General features: G+C 45.2%; 2 protein-coding genes across 2 annotated transcripts; one reads left to right on the forward strand and one right to left on the reverse strand.

The window, feature by feature from the left end:
- The first annotated feature begins 2974 nt into the window (after nucleotides 1–2974).
- Nucleotides 2975–8724, forward strand: LOC123145294 (outer envelope pore protein 16-3, chloroplastic/mitochondrial). The gene is made up of 3 exons (XM_044564667.1): nucleotides 2975–3163; nucleotides 3351–3672; nucleotides 8319–8724. Exons 2-3 carry the CDS (start codon nucleotides 3369–3371, stop codon nucleotides 8465–8467), a joined length of 453 nt encoding a protein of 150 aa, XP_044420602.1. The 5' UTR covers nucleotides 2975–3163; nucleotides 3351–3368; the 3' UTR covers nucleotides 8468–8724.
- Nucleotides 8725–11360: 2636 nt separating this feature from the next.
- On the reverse strand, nucleotides 11361–12961 carry LOC123145293 (fatty acid desaturase DES2). The gene has a single exon (XM_044564666.1). The coding sequence runs from the start codon at nucleotides 12935–12937 to the stop codon at nucleotides 11681–11683; it is 1257 nt and encodes a 418-aa protein (XP_044420601.1). The 5' UTR covers nucleotides 12938–12961; the 3' UTR covers nucleotides 11361–11680.
- Between the last annotated feature and the right edge of the window lie 7601 nt (nucleotides 12962–20562).

The raw sequence follows: 20562 nt of genomic DNA on the forward strand, positions 1-20562 counted from the left end.
CCCCGCTGCCACGGGAGGGTAGGACAAAATATGTCATGCAAGTTCTTTTCCATAAGCACGTATGACTATATTCGGAATACATGCCTTGAATTGGAGCTAGTTCTGTGTCACCCTATGTTATGACTGTTACATGATGAACCGCATCCGGCATAATTCTCCATCACCGATCCAATGCCTACGAGCTTTTCACATACTGTTCTTCGCTTATTTACTTTTCCGTTGCTACTATTACAATCACTACAAAATACCAAAAATATTACTTTTGCTACCATTACCGTTACCACTACTATCATACTACTTTGCTTCTATATACTTTGCTGCAGATATTAAGTTATCCAGGTGTGGCTGAATTGACAACTCAGTTGCTAATACTTGAGAATATTCTTTGGCTCCCCTTGTGTCGAATCAATAAATTTGGGTTGAATACTCTACCCTCGAAAACTGTTGCGATCCCCTATACTTGTGGGTTATCAGCGGTTCGAACGAAAAAGGTACCTGACCTAGTATAGTTCCAGGCCACAAAATCCTCCGTGAGGTTACTGTTTAAAGGGATTTGCAGTATCCGTTGCACATCAACTGGTGAGAAACAATCACGAAGGAGCTCTTCATCCCACCCACCAGTGTAAGGATTATTTAGTTCCTCCACTTTTGATAGCATTGTCATTCCTTTTGGCATGATTACCTTCCGTGTTGCACTAGCCGATCCATGGGTTTTGCCAGATATCAATTTGGGATCCGGGCCCAACTCTCCATATACAACCTCTTTTGAAGGTCTAGAGACCTGCCACTATGTGTTGCCAAGTATAGGAAGATCCCTTCTTTGGGCCAACTTTTAACAAATTTCCATCTGGATAATACTTTGATCTAAGAACTTGCGCACACAAAGATTCTGGGTTCTGGAGAAGTCGCCAACACTGTTTTGCTAACATAGCAAGATTAAAATTGTGAAGGTCCCTAAACCCCAAGCCCCCTTTATTCTTCGGTATACACAACTTCCACCATGCAAACAAATGCATTCTCTTCTTATCTTCGTTGTCACCCCACCAGAAGCCAGAGATTTCATCTGTTATTGCCTTGCAAACTCCTTTTGGTAGCTTGAAAACAGACATATCATATGAAGGAATAGCTTGAGCAACAGATTTGACCAAAATTTCTTTACCTTGCATTGAGAGAGTTTTTTCTTTCCATCCCTTCAATCTTTGGCATACTCTGTCTATCAAGTGTTGAAAACAATCTGATCTATCCACTCCAACCATGGTTGGCAAACCCAAATAAGTATATGAAAGGGCTTCTGTTTCAATATTCAGAACTCTGCAACAATTCTCTCTTACCTGGACACTAGTATTAGGACTGAAAAAGATATTAGACTTTGCATTACTCACAATCTACCCAGAACTGGTGCAATATGTGTCCAACACCCTTTTTAGAGTGTTTGCATTATGTTCATCTGCTCTCATCAGAATCAAAGAATCATCAACAAGAGGAAGGTGTGAAATAGAAGGAGCATTCCGACAAACTCGTATTCCCTCAAGGCCCCCAACTTCTTCTTCATATGATAATAGGCTAGATAAGCCTTCCGAACAGATCAGAAATAAATAAGGGGATAGGGAATCCCCTTGTCTAAGCCCTCGGGTAGGAGTGAATTCCTCCATCTTTGTGTTATTAAACCGTACTCTGTATGTAACCGAGGTCAAACATTCCATTATCAATTTTATCCAGAGCTCATGGAACCCCATTTTCCGCTTCACTTTCTCTAGGACCCCACTCAACACGGTCATATGCTTTGTTCATATCTAACTTCATAGCACAGTAACCGTTAGACCCATGAGTCCTCTTCTTTATTGCATGAAAACACTCATACGCGACAAGTACATTATTAGTAATGAGCCTACCAGGTACAAAAGCACTATGAGTTGGAGATATAACCTCTGGTAATATTTTCTTAAGCCTATTTGCAAGCATCTTAGATATAATCTTGTAGATTACATTGCATAAAGAAATAGGCATGTACTGTGTTATTACCTCTGGGTTTTCCACTTTGGGAATGAGGACAACATTAGTTGAATTCCATCCACCCGGAATCTTCTTTTTATTTATAGCATCAAGAACCTCATCTGTGAGTTCCTCCCCCACATATGCCAGAATCGCTTAAAAAAGATCGCATGAAGTCCATTTGAGCCTGGAGCTTTCACGTCCCCAATCTGAAAAAGAGCTTTTCTGACATCTTCTCTAGTAAAATTTGAAATCAGTAGATCATTCATATAACTGGATATGGTAGGCTTGATGCAATCCAACAGGGGTCGATCACCCCTGCGTTGGTCGTAAACAAATTGCCAAAGTAGTCTCTCATGAGGCCGAAGGTCCTCATTCCCTTCGACCCAACCGCCCGAGTCATTCTTAAGCTTTTTTTATTAGGTTCCTCCATCTCCTGGCCGACACAATGTGATGGAAGTAGGCAGTGTTGCGGTCGCCACGCCGGAGCCAACTTACTCTTCCCCTCTGTGACCAATATATCTCATCTTGCTCTAACAGATTTTCAACATATAGAGCTAATTCTTTTTGCTTCATTCTCACCTTCTCTGTTGGAGTTCTTCTCATAAGTTCATCTAGTTCTTTCTGTGCATTAAAGAGTCATCTATGAGGCTCCTTCAGCACGCACGCCGATCCCAGTGATGCAAATCATTGTGGACCGACTCAAGTTTCTCCCTCGCGGTTGGGCAGAGATTATGAAAGAATGTAACACTATGTGTTACATCGTGTGAGTACCGTCTATCTTGGTTGCCCATGAGTTCATGAAGTCCAGATAGGAGGCATTTCTCGAGATAGTCTCAGTACTTGGTTTAAATTCGAATTTTGGAACCGGAGATCTAAATATTTTTTTATCCAAACAGGGCTTTGGAAGCCCATGAGAGATGTCGTACATGGTGAAATGGTGGGCCTAGCGACCGGGCCGAAACCCTGACGCGAACGGCGCGGCCGAGCGAGCATCGCCGATCCGAGGCGGCCACTGCGCCCGTCTCACTCTCTCTCACCCGCACTCCCACCGTCCCACGACGCGATCCCCTCTCCCGTCTCCACCCCCAACTCCTCCCTTCCGCCCCGAAAATCCCAACCATTTCTCCGCCTCCGCCTCGGCACGCGGCCGCCGGCACACGCTGCGCAGGTAAGCCCCAGCCCTCCCTCCCCACCACGCGCACCTCTCAGACCGGACGCCCGCTGCTCGCGTCGCTCGGGCCTCCGATCAAATCGAGCAGACCGCGCTCTCCTTCTGCCAGATCTCGATCTCGCGCTAGGGTTCCTCGGCTCACGAGCTCGAGCGGGCGTTAATTTTTTTCATGTTGCTCTCGCAGGAAGTGGGAAAGGGCGCGATGGAGGATGACTCGCCAGCGACGAAGACGGTGAAGGGCGCCGTAACGGGCCTGGCCGCGGGCACCATCTGGGGCACCATCGTCGCCACCTGGTACGACGTGCCCCGGGTGGAGCGCCACGTCGCGCTCCCGGGCCTCGTCCGGACGCTCAAGATGTGCGGCAGCTACGGGGTCACTTTCGCCGCCGTCGGAGGGCTCTACATCGGCGTGGAGCAGATTGTGCAGAGCCAGCGCAAGAAGCGCGACTTCGTCAACGGAGCCATCGGCGCCTTCGTCTCCGGCGCCACCGTTTATGGCTACAGAGGTTAGATACAGGCTCTCGCCGCTCCCCACAGATGTGCGTGCAACTTGGTTTATAGATTCTGATCACCGAGATTTGCATTCTCTAATGGATCGTGATAAACTGGGGGATTGCGTCATTTCTCTGTGTTTTTGGTCAATATTCAATGCAGTCATGTGGGTATCAACCTGCATTGTGTTCGACTAGTACTTACTATGATAATAAGATGATCTATTTTGCACGAACTGGGTTCTGTTAGATGCACTATGATTGGTTGATTAAATAACATTGCCTGCTCTCTGACAATCACTGCCATTAGATCATAGGTTAAAATCACTCAAACTTTGCCCATTTTGAAATGCAGTTCAGCTGTAAGTATTTGTTCCTATTGCAGCTTGATGAAATGATTTTCGCTAGGTCCTTGTATCAATGAAAGTTCTATTCATGCCATTGGACACAGTTTCTTTTGGGAAATATTTTTTGAGAATTATTTCCACGCATAATGATAAAAGTTTGTTAGTAAACCTGAATAAACTGATGGGCCTTAATTTTATAGTTCAATCAGATGTTTGTTACTCCCTCCGTCCCATAATATAAGAACATTTTTCAAACTAACATAGCTTGAAAAATGATCTTATATTGTGGGACGAAGGGAGTAGAATCTTAAATACCTTGAATGTGCTCCTCCATTTATAAATGATATTTGGAGAATCACATTAAATGAAAGAGTGATTAGCTTATTTAATGAACTGTTACCTAGATATCTCATATCTGGAGCATTTTGGATTGGTCCATCCTAATGAATGTTTTCGAGTCGACGGGTCGCTGGGGGGGGGGGGGACTCTAGACTAGTCGTGACTAGTCTAGATTCACGGTCGACATGGCGACGAGTCGATGTGAGTTAAGCAGCAGGCAGTCAGGAGAGGAGCACAAGTGCACAGCAGCAGCAGCAACCAGGGGAGGAGGGGAGGAGCACACCACCAGCAGCAGTAACCAGGGCCAACTGAGAGATGGGCCACTAGTTATGCACTTCCCTGTGGCCCAAAAGCCCATCTAGTAGCTATATACTCCTCCCGTGACCTAATCCACCATCCACACTCCCTCCTCCCTCACCACAGCCGCCACACATTCTGCTGCCACTCTCTTGCCACCAGTCCACCACTCCTCCCAGCGATGGATCTCTCAACTCCCCTGCAGCAGCTCTCTTGCCACCGCTCCTCCTCCCAGCCCGCTCCTCTTGCCGCTGCAGCTTCAGCAGCAGCAGCGGCGGCGGCCAGCGCAGCAGCGGGGGATGTGGGGCCGGGGGTGCAGAAGCAGCAGCAGCGCGGCGGCAAGGGCGCAGCAGCAGCAGCGAGGCAGCATCAGCAGCGGGAGAGTGCTCCAGATCCAGCGCTGTCTCGAGTCGTTCGACCCAAAAACCACGACTAGTCGAGACTAGTCGCGCGAGTCGCTCGACTCATCCCAGGAGTCGAGTCGAGAGGCTGAGTCGGCCCTGGAACTGCGACTAGTCGACGACTAGTCGAGCGACTCGAAATCCATGATCCTAATATTGGATGATGGCATAGTTTATGTTCCTATATGTAGTTGACTTCTGGTGACTACGCAGTAAGAGTTGGATTTCACAATTCACATTAGACTTGCCATGTTTTCATAAAATGGGTTCCCTGGCTTAGCTCTGGTCGTATTAAGCTAAACTGCTAAAGGCCTAAACAGTTTTATTCTAACTGGGTATGGTAAGCTAAGATTCACCGAGAATAGTGTTTGAATCCAATTTTGATATGTAGTATTTTTGGAGTTTTTGGATACTATGGCTTCCAGAGATATACATTATTAACAAATTCCAGAGGTTTATGAAATCATAGCATGGTAAATACTAATAGTAATATTTAAGGATTTTGTAAGTGTGCTGAATGCCTTTTAAAAAAACTGAAGTTAAGCCAACAAAGTCCAGTACATCTCTTGATGGTCATGTTTGCATCCACTTCAGTTTTATATTCTTTTTTCTTCATAAATAAACCTAAAGCACAGGAAAAGGAAGCAGATCATATTCCCTGTGTTAGATATATTTATTATATTTAACTCGAAAAAGTATTTGGGTACAACTAACTGTATGATGACTTATGCGCTCGGTTTTGTGTACGAACCTTTATCGATATTGAAGTTATTATGAAAACTTAAAACTTGAATGTAGATATTGTTGTTGAACATGGTCTTCTAAACAACAAATTGTTATCCTAGCTACACTTTTAGACATAACACTATACTCCCTCTGTAAAGAAATATAAGAGCGTTTAGATCCTCTAAACGCTCTTATATTTCTTTACGGAGGGAGTACTAATTACTGCAACTACCAAACACATTGAACTTGTCTCAATACTGTGGTTCTCATAAATACCTTGATAGTGTTCCTCCTTTTGTAATGATATTGGAGAACCACACTAAATTAAAGTATGATTCTGCTGTTTGAGGAACAGTTACTTAGATATGTCGGATCTGGAGCATTTTCGATTGATCCATCCTAATATTGGGTGATGGCATAGTTTATGCTCCTATAGTCATTGGCTTCTGGTGACTACGCAGTAAGAGTTATTGTGTGGACAGATACGGGTCAGACATGTATACTGTATTTCACAATTCACATTAGACTTATCATGTTTCCGCAAAATGGCTTGAAAGTGTTCCTCCTTTTGTAATGATATTGGAGAACCACACTAAATTAAAGTATGATTCTCCTGTTTGAGGAACAGTTACTTAGATATGTCAGATCTGGAGCATTTTGGATTGACCCATCCTAATATTGGGTGATGGCATAGTTTATGCTCCTATAGTCATTGGCTTCTGGTGACTACGCAGTAAGAGTTATTGCGTGGACAGATACGGGTCAGACATGTATACTGCATTTCACAATTCACATTAGACTTATCATGTTTCCGCAAAATGGCTTCCCTTGCTTAGCTCTGGTTGTATTAACCAAGAATAGTACTATTTGGATCCAGTTTTGATAAGTTATATTTTTGGAGTTTTTGGATACTATGGGTTCCAGAGATATGCCATGGACAGGGCTGCATGGAAGTTAGCTATCCACGTGCGAGAACCATGACTAGGTTTCAAGATCTTCTGGGTTTCAAGTCTAGCCTACCTCAACTTGTTTGGAACTGAAAGGCTTTGTTGTTGTTGTTTTTGTTGTTGTTGGGTTCCAGAGATATATGTTATAGAAAAATTCGAGGTGTTTGGATACAACAAACTACAGAGTTTTATGATATCATAGTGTGGTAAATACTAATAATATTTAAATATTCTTGGAAGTCTGCTAAACTGAAGTCAAGCGTACAAAATTGACTACGTTTCTGGATGATCATGTCTGCATCCACTTCAGTTTTATCTCCCTCTTTTCTTCAGAAATTAACCTAAAGAACCGAAAAAGGAAGCAGATCATATTCCTACGTCAGATATATTTATTATATTTAACTAAAAAACATTTCTGCGTACAACTAGCTATATGATGACTTGTAGACATGGTTTTACCACTGCGCCAGGCCCGCCCTCCTTATTGTTATAACTTGAATGCAGATATTGTTGTTGAGCATGTGCTTTTAATCTGAGTAACAACAGACAGTTGACCTTCCTACACTTTGGACATAACACTATTACTAAATACTGCAACTATCAAACACATTGATCCTGTCTCAATACTATAAAAAACTGGTTCTCATAAACTGTTGTATTTCATGGGAAACTGATCAATAATCGTTGTTTATGAATATTGAGATTTTTAAGTACTGAATCATCCAAAGAGGGCCTGTACCTTTTTACCTAACGATCAAGGTGCAGCAATGATGTTAATAAGCCATTTGCAACAACAACAACAACAACAAAGCCTTTTGTCCCAAACAAGTTGGGGTAGGGGTGAAACCCATAAGATCTCGCGACCAACTTATGGCTCTGGCACATGGATAGCAAGCTTCCACGCACCCCTGTCCATAGCTAGTTCTTTGGTGATACTCCAATCCTTCAGGTCTCTCTTAACGGACTCCTCCCCCAACTTGTTTGGTGATACAACATAAGCCATTTGCCTTGTAATGAATCTGAATTAGACAGGGCTAAACTAAATCTTATCCTCTGGCAGCCCATTAGACTCGTGGAATTGGTTTGAATCATGAGATCATTATTTATGTATGTTTGCCATGCCATAAAATAGCACTGTCCTAGTGGCATGTATGGAGCACAAAAAAGACTAACAGAGTCCAACTCTGGCTCTGGTGTTATGTAGCATGTTGCATGGCTCCTGGTTAATCTGCATAATATCACGGATTCTATTTATGCAACTTGAAGAACCCAAGTGGTATTATTCCAGATCATGCATGTGGGCATCAGAAATATGAATCCAGTTACCGCTAAAAATCCCATACAGAATTTTGATATTGGATCCAGTGACAAATAGTCATCTAGGATATCCCAGTCAGATAGATCATATTCCACAAATTGTCAACATTATTCCAATCAGTCACCACTGCATGCGAATCCACCAGTGCAAGTCTTGGTATGTGCCCCATCATGTTAGTTTCATGATCATGTCGACAACCTCTTTATTAGTGTAATTATATTCATATTCGTATTCATATGAACCAGTATTATTGGCTAGGAAGACTTCTAACTGTGCCGATTGACAGGAAAGAGCATTAAGTCTGCCCTCATCGGTGGTTCTAGCCTGGCATTCACATCTGCCATCCTGGACGTTGGTGGTAATACTACCAGAGTGGACAATGGAAAAGCGTACCATGCATACACAACGGAAAAGAAGCCCGAGCCTGCGCATTGACCAAGGTTGTCTACTTGTAGCACAAATCATGCAAACCAGCTCGGTGAATTTTTGAGCTGATGCGTGCTGTTATGTCTGTTTTGCTGATGCACCTAGTTCCTTTGCAAAGCTGTAGTAACTTGTTTTGCTCGAGGGCAATACAACAGACCTGGAATAAATATCTTGCTTTATTTTGCTTCATCGTTGGTTATGATAATAATCACATGTGACACAATATTGTTACCCCAACCCCTGATTGAAGTTGCGGTTTTACGAAATTTGTTCTATTGCTTCAAGCATCAAACAAAGAGTCAGAAAGTCTATATTTCTGTTTCTAGTTGCTGAACTATGTTGTGCTGGAACTTTATGATGATTTTACGTCCAGCTTGGGTAATACATCATACTTTGATAGATTGATGATCTGTTGGGAAAACCTTATAAAAGCTGTAGTATCAGCGTTTTGCGTAGTATTCAGTTTTTTTTTTCAGAATTCTTGCAGTCCACATTTGACTACACCAGTAATAGGATGGTTGTATGCTTAGTAAATTCATGGCACCAGTGGTACAACCAACTGGGCTGCCGAATAAGAACACCTGTACTTGGGTTGATGAACCCCCTAGCTATCTTGTGTGTAATCTCGTGAATGATGTAACTATTACTCCCTCTGTAAAGAAATATAAGAGTGTAAAAAGACAAGCTGGGGCTGCCTTTAACAAACGCACCTTGTCCATCCCCTCTAATTCTGGATTTCGTCTGCTCCATCCTTCGCCATTTTCCAGAGGATCTCTGATCATTCACTGATTTTTTTATCTGATTCTTTTTAAGAAAATTTCTCGCAAGATGGACGTCAATGTGACTGGCCAACTAGTTACCCATTTAGCAAAGAAGCCTCGTCCTTGGTTCTGTTGTTGTTCAGGGCCGACATCAAAGGCCTTGCATTTGCAGCAGGCCTCTTGTAGTTGTAAGGGCCCCCATCTCCAATGGCCTACCCCAAATCGCTCGCAAATGTCTGAACCAATTTTTACCATTCAACGCGATGCTGCGTACCTCGGCAGACATGTCCGAGTGTAAATTAAGTAGCTAAGGTCTAGTGGACCTGTTTAAACAAGGATACGTTGATCCTTCTCTATCGACTTTTCCACTAGAAACCCCCAAAACCCAACTCTGCATACGTCGGCAGATATGTTGATCCTTCTCTGTCAGACTTTTCCACTAGAAACCCCCAAAACTCAACTCTACCTTATGTAAAGAAAATTAGTACGATTCACTTCTGGATTTGATATCACTGCTCATACCAGGTATTGGGCATACAAGAACATTTTGTAGTATTAGTAAGAGGAGGAAGAGTTAAGTATCTTTGAACTCGGTGTGAGATATCACATTATTTGAGCTGGATGCAGTCGCAGTAAAGAATCATCAACAAGGACGTTCTAGTGTGTTGTAGATTCTTATCCAAGACTTGTATCATTTGATGATGCCATGTGAATCAAGCAACAGGAGAAGGACCCAATAACAAAAAATCCGTAAAGGGACTAGAGTAGACTACCATGAGACAAAAGATCTTCTTTCTAAAAAGATACGATGCTTGCAAATGTCTAAGGGCCTCTTTGATTCGCAGGATTGTCAAAATGAAGAAACAGGAAAAATGCAGGAATAGAATGGCATGTCCCATAGTATCCTACAGGATTTGAAAAAATGTTTGATAGCACAGGAAAAACAAAGAAATTCTACAAAGAGGTTTGAGTGGATGGAAATTTTCCTCCAAAATGTAGTACAAATGTATCCTATAAAAAATTTCCTAAGGATGCCAATCCTACGAATCAAACGAGCTTCACAGGAAATATTCCTAAGGATTCAAATCCTCCAAAAATCCTATGCAATTCCTTTGAATCAAAGGAGCCCTAAACCATTTTTTGCCATCCAACGCGACGCCACATACGTCCGCGCATCTGAATTTTCGCAAACCGAAAGCAAAATTGTGGGACGTTTGCAGAGTCCGGATGTCCGCTTGACCAACCAAAAGCCACCATGTAGCCCACACCACAACCCCTCTCTCCTCTCTGTCTGAGTTGGATGGCGGAAGGCCGCTGCTATTTGGCGAAAGGCCATTGCTAGTTTTTTTAAGTTATTAGAGGCGGACATTTGAGATATAGGGTTGGATGGCGGCTCCCGTATCCGGGTCCGTGAACCCGTCGGTCATGTCCGCGGACATTTAGTGTGCCCGATTTACGACATGGCTTGGAGATGCTCTAATCTTCTCAAAATGAAAACTACGGCGAGGATGTCTAGGGCGAAGCAAAAACGTATTACAGTTTTGGTAACTTTTGACTTGAAAAAAAGCCGTCAGAACATATCAACGTGAGAACTAGTATCGAAAATCTCATCGTAATGAATTTTATGATGAATCTCGAATTTAGATGAAATCTTTTAGTGACATCAGTATTTTTGCCTCATGCGTACATGCACACTCAATAATTTCGAGAATGCACCTAGTAGGAACAGAATCATTGCTTGCAATAAAAATTCGATCAAGGATCAGCCTCACCCTTCGTGTGCTTGGATACGCAAGAAAAATAAATCGTTCGGTATCCTGATAAAAAAAATAAAGTTCACCGGATATCTTACTCCAAAAGAGAAGAAATCTGATAACGCTCGAACGTCAGGTACACGCACATGGCAAATCGAACATTTTCGATGGCAAGTTTAGTGGCGCGAGGATGACAACTTTAGTTGGCAAGCCTGACAACTTCGTGCTTCAGTTTATTTTTAACAGAAATAGAAAATTGCAGTGTGTGTCAACTAATTTGCCATCCTTGCGTCACTAGAATTGCCATCGAAAACGTTCGATTTGCCATATGCTCGTAGCTGACTTCAGGTACTTATCATTTTGGAAAGAGAATACAACCACACAAGGTAAAGCAGCCTAGGGCAAGTTTTATTGTACATCATCACGGGGATACATGAAGATACAAGTTTTTTCATGGCAAATGGCTACGAAACAAGCCCTATCCCAGCCCAGACAACAACCAAAGAAGAAGCCAACACTTGGGGAAAAAAACAACCGACGACATCCCACGTAGGTGGTAGCACAACACAGGCGACTGAACCACGATGACGTCAGCCGATTGAGTAATACAAGTAGTTATTTTTCAATCGACTGAGCTTAGGCACTCCCAACACGTAATCGTACATGTAGGCAGATATGGATGGGATTACTTGGTGGGATCATGGCGGCTAGAACTTGTTGCTGTACCAGAAGACTCCCTTGCGATCCTCGGGCTGGACGTAGATGCACTCCTTGGCCGAGCGCCATGTGGCCTTGGCAAGGGGGTTCGATTCCAACTGATAGTACTCGCCGAGGATGGGCTTGATCGCCTTGGTGGCCTCCATGGCGTGGTAGTGCGGTATGCTGGAGAAGAGGTGGTGCGCAACGTGCGTGTCCGTGGTGTTGTGGAACACGCGGTTGAGGACGCCCAGGTCGCGGTCCATGGTGGCGAGCGCCCCGCGCAGCCAGTCCCACTCCGTCGAGTCGTAGTGCGGCAGCGCCGGGTGGGTGTGCGCCAGGTAGGTGATCACCACCAGCCACGCGTTCACGATCAGCAGCGGCACCCCGTAGACCCGCACCACCCACCAGAACCCGAAGGCCGACGCGAGCTTCAACAGGGCCAAGGAGACGGCCAGCACGCCGGCGTCCGAGATGAAGACCTGCGCGCGCTCCAGCTCGCTGTACATGGGGCCGTAGGGGTCGTAGTGGCAGACGAAGCGCGGGTACGGGCGGCCGGAGGTGTTGAGCGCCAGGTACATCGGCCACCCGAGGGTGAGCTGCACGACGATGTACCCCAGACGCCCCACGGGGTTGTTGTAGATGTAGGGGGTGTACCACGGCAGCGCCTCCTTCTTCTTCGGGACGTACACCTCGTCGTGCTCCAGCGAGCCCGTGTTGGCGTGGTGGCGGCGGTGGCTGTACTTCCACGAGAAGTAGGGGACGAGCAGGCACGAGTGGAGCACCAGGCCGAGGATGTTGTCGAGCAGCAGGTAGTCGGAGAAGGCGTGGTGGCCGCACTCGTGGGCGAGCACCCAGACGCCGGTCATGACGCAGCCCTGCGCGGCCCAGTAGAGCGGCCAGGCGCCCAGCTGTTGCATGGCCGGGAGTGCTGGGATCCAGACCAGCGCGGCGTACAGGAGGGAAGCGATGATGACGAGGTCGTAGACCACATAGGAGAAGGACTTGATCACCGAGCGCTGGAAGCAGTGAGGCGGGATTGCCTTCTTGATCTGGGCCAGCGTGAACGCCGGCTTGTCCGTCGGCGCGCGCTGGAAGATCTCACCGGCGCCGGCGCGGCCGAGCAGCTCCTGCTTCTCCCGCTCCTTCTCCGTCATCCTGCCTCCGGCACCCATGATGCTGCTGACAAGTGACAACAACAGAAAGCCCTGGTGATCATACAGTGTGTATGAAGGCATATATATAATATCATTCAAGAACGAAGACATATTCTGCCTTGTGTGTATATCTGTTTTTCAAATGAGGCTGCGCTGAATCTGCCTTGCCAAAAACAAATAAGTAGTGTCTGTTTGACACTCAACCAAAATTCAGTTCAGGTTCAGTCAAATGAGGCTGCGGTGAACTTGGACTGGACCCGCTTTCATTCATGACAACACATGGCATTCATTAGTCTGAACTTGGATAGTTAACTGATCGACAAGCTAAGTAAAAAATAACTGAAAGTGTATTTCAAGTCTTTCATTTGATATTCAACCAAAAATACAACTGCTTGAACACTCTAGGTCATATATGCCAACAATGTAGAAAAGAGCTTGAAATCCAATATAAAAGACATGCATCACCCACGATGTTGCAAAACAAAAATCCTAAACTGACTGGAAAATTCAGACTGGAAAGATCAACAGGTACAGAGAAAGCACTACGCTAGTCACCATACGCCACAGGAGACACAGCCACACCCGCTGCTGATCCATGCTACCCAAGCCCGCTGTCTCTGCCTGTGTAGGAGATACCGGTGTAGATCCTGCCGCGATGATGACCGTCGTGCCGTTCCATGGATCATGAGTCCATCGATTCACCTCGTTTATTCTGCAGGCACTGAAGTCTAAGAGCAACTCCAATACGCCGACCGACAGAGACACGTTTTGTTCGTTTTTTGTCTATTTGAGTCGGTTAGTCCGTCCCCTTTTGTGTTTTTGTGTTTGGGTCGGCCGTGCGTCCAACGCGCGGACGCATTTTCGATCACACAGCCTGTCTGCGTTCATTTTTTTAGCTTTTATTGTAAACATATGAAAAAATGACCCTAGTTCACATAATTCAAACAAATGCAAATATCTCATAGTTTCACAACCAAATAAATATCACATAGTTTATAAGCCAAATAAAAATTAATTTGTCTCAAATACATTAAAAAAAAGATAGCCGATACATCTATTGGTCGCCAACGTTTCGGGCACTCATCAACTCATCATCTACGATCATAGTGTGCATGATCACGCAAGCAGTCATCACCTCCCACAACTTCTTAGTGCTTCAAGTTCTAGCAGGATACCGAACAATGCCCCATCGAGATTGAAGAACACCAAAGGCACGCTCCACATCCTTCCTAGCACTCTCGAAGCAGTCCTGCTAGAGTAGGCATGGCTGCTCTCTCAGTTGCGTTTCAACGCGGGAGTGTGCCCCGGGATCGAGCCCCTGAACATCGGCCGCTGCCTGCTAAGGTGGTCATGGACGACCAACACAGCATCCACAAGCTCCTCATCATCGGATGAAGAATCATCCAAGTCGCAAATGAAATTGTGGAAAAATAACTCGTTGCCGGAGTCCATTTGTACCTTGCGGGCAAACCGTTGAACAACTTGCGGGCGTCATGTAAGAAGATGGCTGGTGAATAGCCCCGCGCCTCCCCTAGACCAGGTAGCAGGCCTGTTGGCGTCCGGCGAGCGAGGTCGCCGCGCTTGGGTGCTGCAGGCAGGGGGGTGGGGCGTGGGGGTGGTGGTGGCGACGTGAGGGTGCTGTGGTGGCGGTGGTGGTGGCGACGTTGGGAGGTGGCGTGCTGTGGGGGTAGGTATGTGGGTGTGGACGGTTGGCCTGGGCACCGGAACTGGGTGGCGGCGGTGACTGGTGGGGTGGCTGGGTGTGCTGACTGTCGATGGGAGAAAGATGAAATGGCCAATGTGCCACCGACTGGCAGGCCAGAGGCAGGGCAAGGGCGAGCATCGCGCGCATCCTTCCATGTCCGCGCCGACGCAGACGCGACCCAAATTTGGGCCTGAAATGGGCCACGCGCGGACAAAAAACGGACGCTCGTTCATTTGCGTCGCCACGTTGGGCCGACTTTTGTGTCCATTTTGACCCAAACAGACACGTGCAGACAGTTTGGGTCGGCGCGTTGAAGTTGCTCTAAAGATATCACAGAGTTTTGTTTTATGGGTTGCAGTATAGTATAATTAAGGACTCATTTACATTTGCATGCGATTAATTTACAAATTAGATGTGTCTTTCGGTTCCTGGGAGATCAGGGTCATCCAGATGGGATGACCATATTGTATAATGGGTACGATAGTCTAGAGCTAAATTCAATCTAATAGAAATGAAGTATTTTTGTGTGTTGCCAAATATAAACTGATATGCTTTCATACCACTGTTATGTACTAAAGGTATACTAAATCAAATCAAAGACACTTATTTTGGAACGGAGAATATCAATGGTATATTGTACTGCCATGGAGGCTTTATAGCTGTTGCAGTTTATTGAGAATTTGTTGTCTGAGGATCACCGGTGGATTATTGTCATCGCCGCTTGTGCTGCCCAGTTCTGGAAGGTCAGGAATAGTACAAGAGTCTTTGATGGAGTATCTGTCTCTCATGCCAGCTCCTGTTACAACGTTTGTGAGATTTTGAACACCTGAACCTTTGGGGCTCTCGGACGGAGGATCAGAATGTCTCTTCCTTAGGGCTAAAATGGTGGCCAAGGTCCACGCCTCCAGGAGAAAGACCTTCGCCCCACGGTAGCCAAGGTCCAGCACCGTGTCGAGCCTTGGCATGGCCGTTGGTTCTCCAAGGCCGCACGGGTGATCCTGATTAATTCTTCCATGATCAGCTTGCTGATATACTTGATGGGATTGTATAGTTTATATGAACCCCTTCACCATGAGGTGGCCAAGTACCAATCCCGTTTCTTCTGGGCCAGGAAGGGGGATAAGCAGAAGTACCACATGGTTAAGTGGTTGAAGATATGCAAATCCAAGGACCAAGGGGGCCTTGGGGTCATCTCATCCAAACGGATGAATATCGCCCTATTAGCTAAGTGGCTATGGCGCATTGAGTCCGGGGACGGGGGCCTATGACTAGAGATCATCCGCACGAAATACCTTCGTGGCCAACCCTTGGTGTGCGCCCCAAGGTCGGGGGGTTCCCAGTTCTAGCAATCAATAATCCAGTTGCTCCTGGTTCTCCGCATTGGATCCTCAATCTCTGTGGGTTCGGGGACTAACACCCTATTTTGGTTGGATCGGTGATCGGGCTCTGGACCGTCTGCTGACAGGTTCTACCAATTGTTTAGCATTTGCACACAACCTCAGCTCATGGTTAGTGTGGCCTTGGAGAACCTTGCGAACATCTCTTTTAGACGTACGTTGCGGTTGAACGTGACCAGTGGGACGAGTTGCTTCAGTGCATAGCTCTTCACTCCCCCACCCTGGAGCGCGACTCCATATCCTGACATCTTGAGCCCAATAGGTTATTCTCGACCAAGTCTTTATATCGTGCCTTTGTCACCAGGCCCGGGCCGATGGAATTGAATCTCCTTTGGGAGATTAAGTTGCCTCTGAAGATTCATATCTTCCTTTGGCAGTGGGTTCGTGGGCGCTTCCGATCGGGCACAGAGGTGCTTAAACGTAACAGCCTTGGGGATGGGCTTTGCCCTCTTTGTGGTGTGCCAGAAGACCGCAACCACATTTTCTTCCTATGCCCAGCGGCGATCCTCCTTTGGAGTTGCTTCCGTGACGCCGTGGGAGGAAATTGGTCCCATCAGAACTTCCCAGACATGTTCCGAGAAGTTTTATGCTTTCCCACAGGGGTGCGCCCATCCCTTTGGGTAGGGGTGGGTTCCCTCGGTTGGACCCTTTGGAATGTGCGCAATAAAACCGTCATCGAACATATGATCCCACTTTGTGCGACTGATGCCATATACAGAATGTGTGGTTTCTTACAGTTATGGCGGCCGCTTAGCAAGCGACGTGACAGGACCGGCATCGACTCCATCATCACCGGTCTTCGTACTTCCGCCGGCTCCATTGCTCCACCGCATTCGTCGCCTCCTCCGGAGCCTGATTAGTTGAGGCAGTTTTTTTCTCTTTCAGGGCTTGTTGTGCTGTTCCCCCAACAAGAGTTTGTTTGTCCTGTGGAACCTCTTATTTTCTTTCTTTCTTTTCATTTCACTTGTACCTGGAACCTTGATCTGTGTGGATGCTTAGGGCGGTTGCTTTATATACAAAGCGGGGGGAAACCCTTTTTTGTCTTAGGGCTAAAATGGAGCTCTTACAGGCCGCTACATAGTGTCACACAAGATGTGGCTTTTCTTGTTTTTTACTACTTTTCGTTCTGTTGTTTTGGGCTGCCTCAGCTTGCCCATGTGTAACTGAACTATTCTCACACTTTAGTCCGGTTTGGAATACATAAGGTAGATTGCGCCCTACCTTCTTATAAAAAACCTCGGTATACTATGACGCTTTATCTTAAAAGTTTGTTCTAATAGGAAACGACACAAAGACATGTGTTTGAAAAAGAAAAAAAAGTCTCATATGCGGTCATTGCTTCCTTCTCCCGCTCATACATAAACCCTGGCTTCACCCCTGCAATCTTAGATTTTTAGCAATTCTTTCACCTTGAGTGCATACATTTGATGCTTCCACGCATACCTGTGAGGCCATTTGATGCACCCATATGCAGAAGCCTCCTAATGCCCGCTTCATTTGGTACTTGGAGATATCTCTCCAAAGATCTCAGTGACAACCATCACCAATTTCTTCAAACCTTTTATGACCATGCTCTTTGCAATTCAAATCTAATCATCAATAAAATCAGCTAGACAACCATAGGCAAGCCTTGGCACCGACATCGAAACCTTCTTTAGAGCACTGTGACCAAGTTGACCAATTGCATTCTTGTTCTGCATGAATTATGGACAATGAGTTTCCACGGCATATCCAACACGCTTAAACAGATCTCTCAAAATACAAAACTTCCCCCGGAAAGTTTTTATGTTTGTACAATTCATTTTCTTCAATATAATCCTGCGTAAGTTTCTCATGCCTGGCTCGCTTGTTCCGACGAACTACCACGCGCTCAGGTACTTAACCACCATGCTTCCGGCCTCTTATTGTCAGATGATGGCATCCTAAGTGTAGCATGTGATGATGATGGCATCCTAAGTGTAGCATATGAAAATGCAGAATAATGGTTGTGCCATAGCAATATGAAGCGGGTTGTATATGACCATGCAAAGCAAATGACAGTTTAGACCACATCTCTAGCCATGCAATGTAATGATGATGGAAGTTGCATGACACTATATCCCAGGATGACTAAAGAAATTGCCATGATAGGGAGGTATGGTGCATTTACATCTATGCAATTAACATGCTAACATTTGAATCAGGGCATGTTAACCTTTGAATTACCTTATTCTGCTTGATCTAAGGTCACTTAGACCTCGACCAATCACTCGTGGTAAGTCTTCAAAGTAGACTTCCAAAACCTTCACATACTCGTTCTTCGGTGTTCCACAAGGACTCTTGGAAGCTCTGAACTTGACTCCTAATTGTCTGGAAGATTACAGTCTTCTAGAGTAATAAGTCTTCAGTTCACTTAGAACTGATTCTTCAGTGATGCTCAATTACTTTGGCTTTGGGTATTTGGGGTTTTCTTCACTGAATTCTCTCAAATTCTTCGAAGGGTGGGTCGCTCTAGATGAAACTTGTATGCAATAACCCAGAGCAGCCAACCAAGAAATGATAGTAGGGGGCGTCTCTTTATAGGCGGGGTCACAACCCGAGGTCCTGATATGACAGTTGGTCAGATGGGACCCGCCAGACAGCTATTGCTAGCTCAGTAACAGTCGGAATATTTGAACTCTCAAATTCCTAATAGTAGAAGAACTACACTGATGGTTTCCTAACTCTTTGATGAGAACATTGACTACAGTGTTCTCAAGAATATAGTCGCCGACGCTAAAGAAAATGGACAACAGTGCAAGAGGTTTCTAAAGTCTTCACTCAAAGAAATAGGTTTGGCCGAGCATCACTATATCACCTAGACCCCTCTTAAGGTGTTCCCTATGACTCAAATAAGAAGAAAGAGAACTGCTGAAAGACAAAGTCTCCATGTTCCAATTCTTCGTGCTATTTCTTCAAAGGGCGCACCAATTTCTTCAATGTATTTCATACAATTTTAGGGGGCGTATTTGACGGTTAAAGAAAATCTTCGGGGATTTCTCCTGTGTATACTCACAAACACATTAATCCCTTAACCATTTTGTCACCAGTACTCCAAAACCACAAAGGGGCACTAGATGCACTTACAATCTCCCCCCTTTTGGTGACTGATGACAAAACTGGTTAAAGTTTTGAACAGGGATAATTTTTTTAATGCAAAAACTTGATGATTTTGATTCCATGATATAGCCCTTGAAGATGTGCATATGAAGAATTTGCTTTTGGAATGAAAATGCCCTTGTTAGGTTGTAATTGTGGAGAACTCCCCCTATATCTTGCAATACAACAAAGTGCATTTATCAGATAATATGAAGAATTAGAAATGCACAATGATAAGTGGGTCTAGCGAATGTCAACATGAATATAGGGTTAACTTGCGGATAAGCATGAAGAAATAGCAGTATCAAAAGTGTCAGACGACCACTAAGTTTACAACTCGATGCAATAAAGTTTCAGAAAAACGAGAGTTGTAACTTAAAAAATAAAGCACCCGCCCAATAGAACACGCACTTGAAGACTACTCAAATCCCCTATCATCAAATGAGAAAAAGGACAAGGAAATTGAGCACTAAACATTCCCGAAAGAGAAATCATGAAGACGGTGGTGCAGCCGGGGCGTTGTTGTCGGGGTTGAGTGGTGGAGCAGCTCGGCCTGATACAGTGTCGTTGTGATGCATTTCTTCATGTTGTAGTCGTGGTCGTTCGCAGTGTAGTTGCACGACGGCGATTCCCCATTACAAAGTCTCATGAACATGGGATATCGTTGAAGCACATTGATGTTGTTGTGAGAACCTGACGTTCCAAAGAAAGCATGTCAAATCGATAAGTCATGTGATGCCACTGCTTCCAGTACGATGGTGGGCCCCTTTGGTGTGACCTTGGTACATTCCATGCAAACCTTTCGGGAAGTTCTTTCATTACCAATGCATGCAGTCAATTCATCCGACCATACTTGGAACACATCTTTCCTCACGAACAACCAACAACTTTTCTAAGTCCTGCACATTTGGTTCTCTCATATACTCTACTCCAAACACATGCACCACGACGCGGGCAAACCTGAAAGTAGTCTTCAGGCATGTGCTCTCCCCCATCCGGACCATCTCACCAACGACATCGGCGGCAGTACCAAGTGCAAGCATCTTCAGAGCAGCCGTGCATTTTTGCTTAGCAAAGAAAGAAAGTTGGCTGTAGCAATCCCTACTGGGATTGAAGTAGTCATCGTGTGCCTCCACTCCCTCCACAATGCACAAAAACAATGCTTTGCACATACGAAAACAGCGATGAAACTATGAATCATCTGGGAAAGTTGGGTCCAAATAAAAGTAGTCCTCGTACAACAGCTGTGCTCCAGAGACCCTATCCCGAGTAATAACTCTTCTTCCTTTGACTGAGCCCTTGAAGTTGAGAATATGCTCCACCTGCTGGTCCATTTCCTCTTGCATGCTCATGAGCATGGTCATATCAGCTTCGTCGTTCAAATCTGACAAAACAAAGAACTCATTTTCAATCATTTTATCAAGCTCCATTGGTCGATACACCTCATCTGATGAAGCATTTAAATCCATAGTTTTCCCCTACAAATAGATCACAAAAACTTGATTGGATAATGTCTC

Source organism: Triticum aestivum, chromosome 6D, assembly GCF_018294505.1.
Source record: "Triticum aestivum cultivar Chinese Spring chromosome 6D, IWGSC CS RefSeq v2.1, whole genome shotgun sequence".
In the NCBI taxonomy this organism is placed as follows: Eukaryota; Viridiplantae; Streptophyta; class Magnoliopsida; order Poales; family Poaceae; genus Triticum; species Triticum aestivum.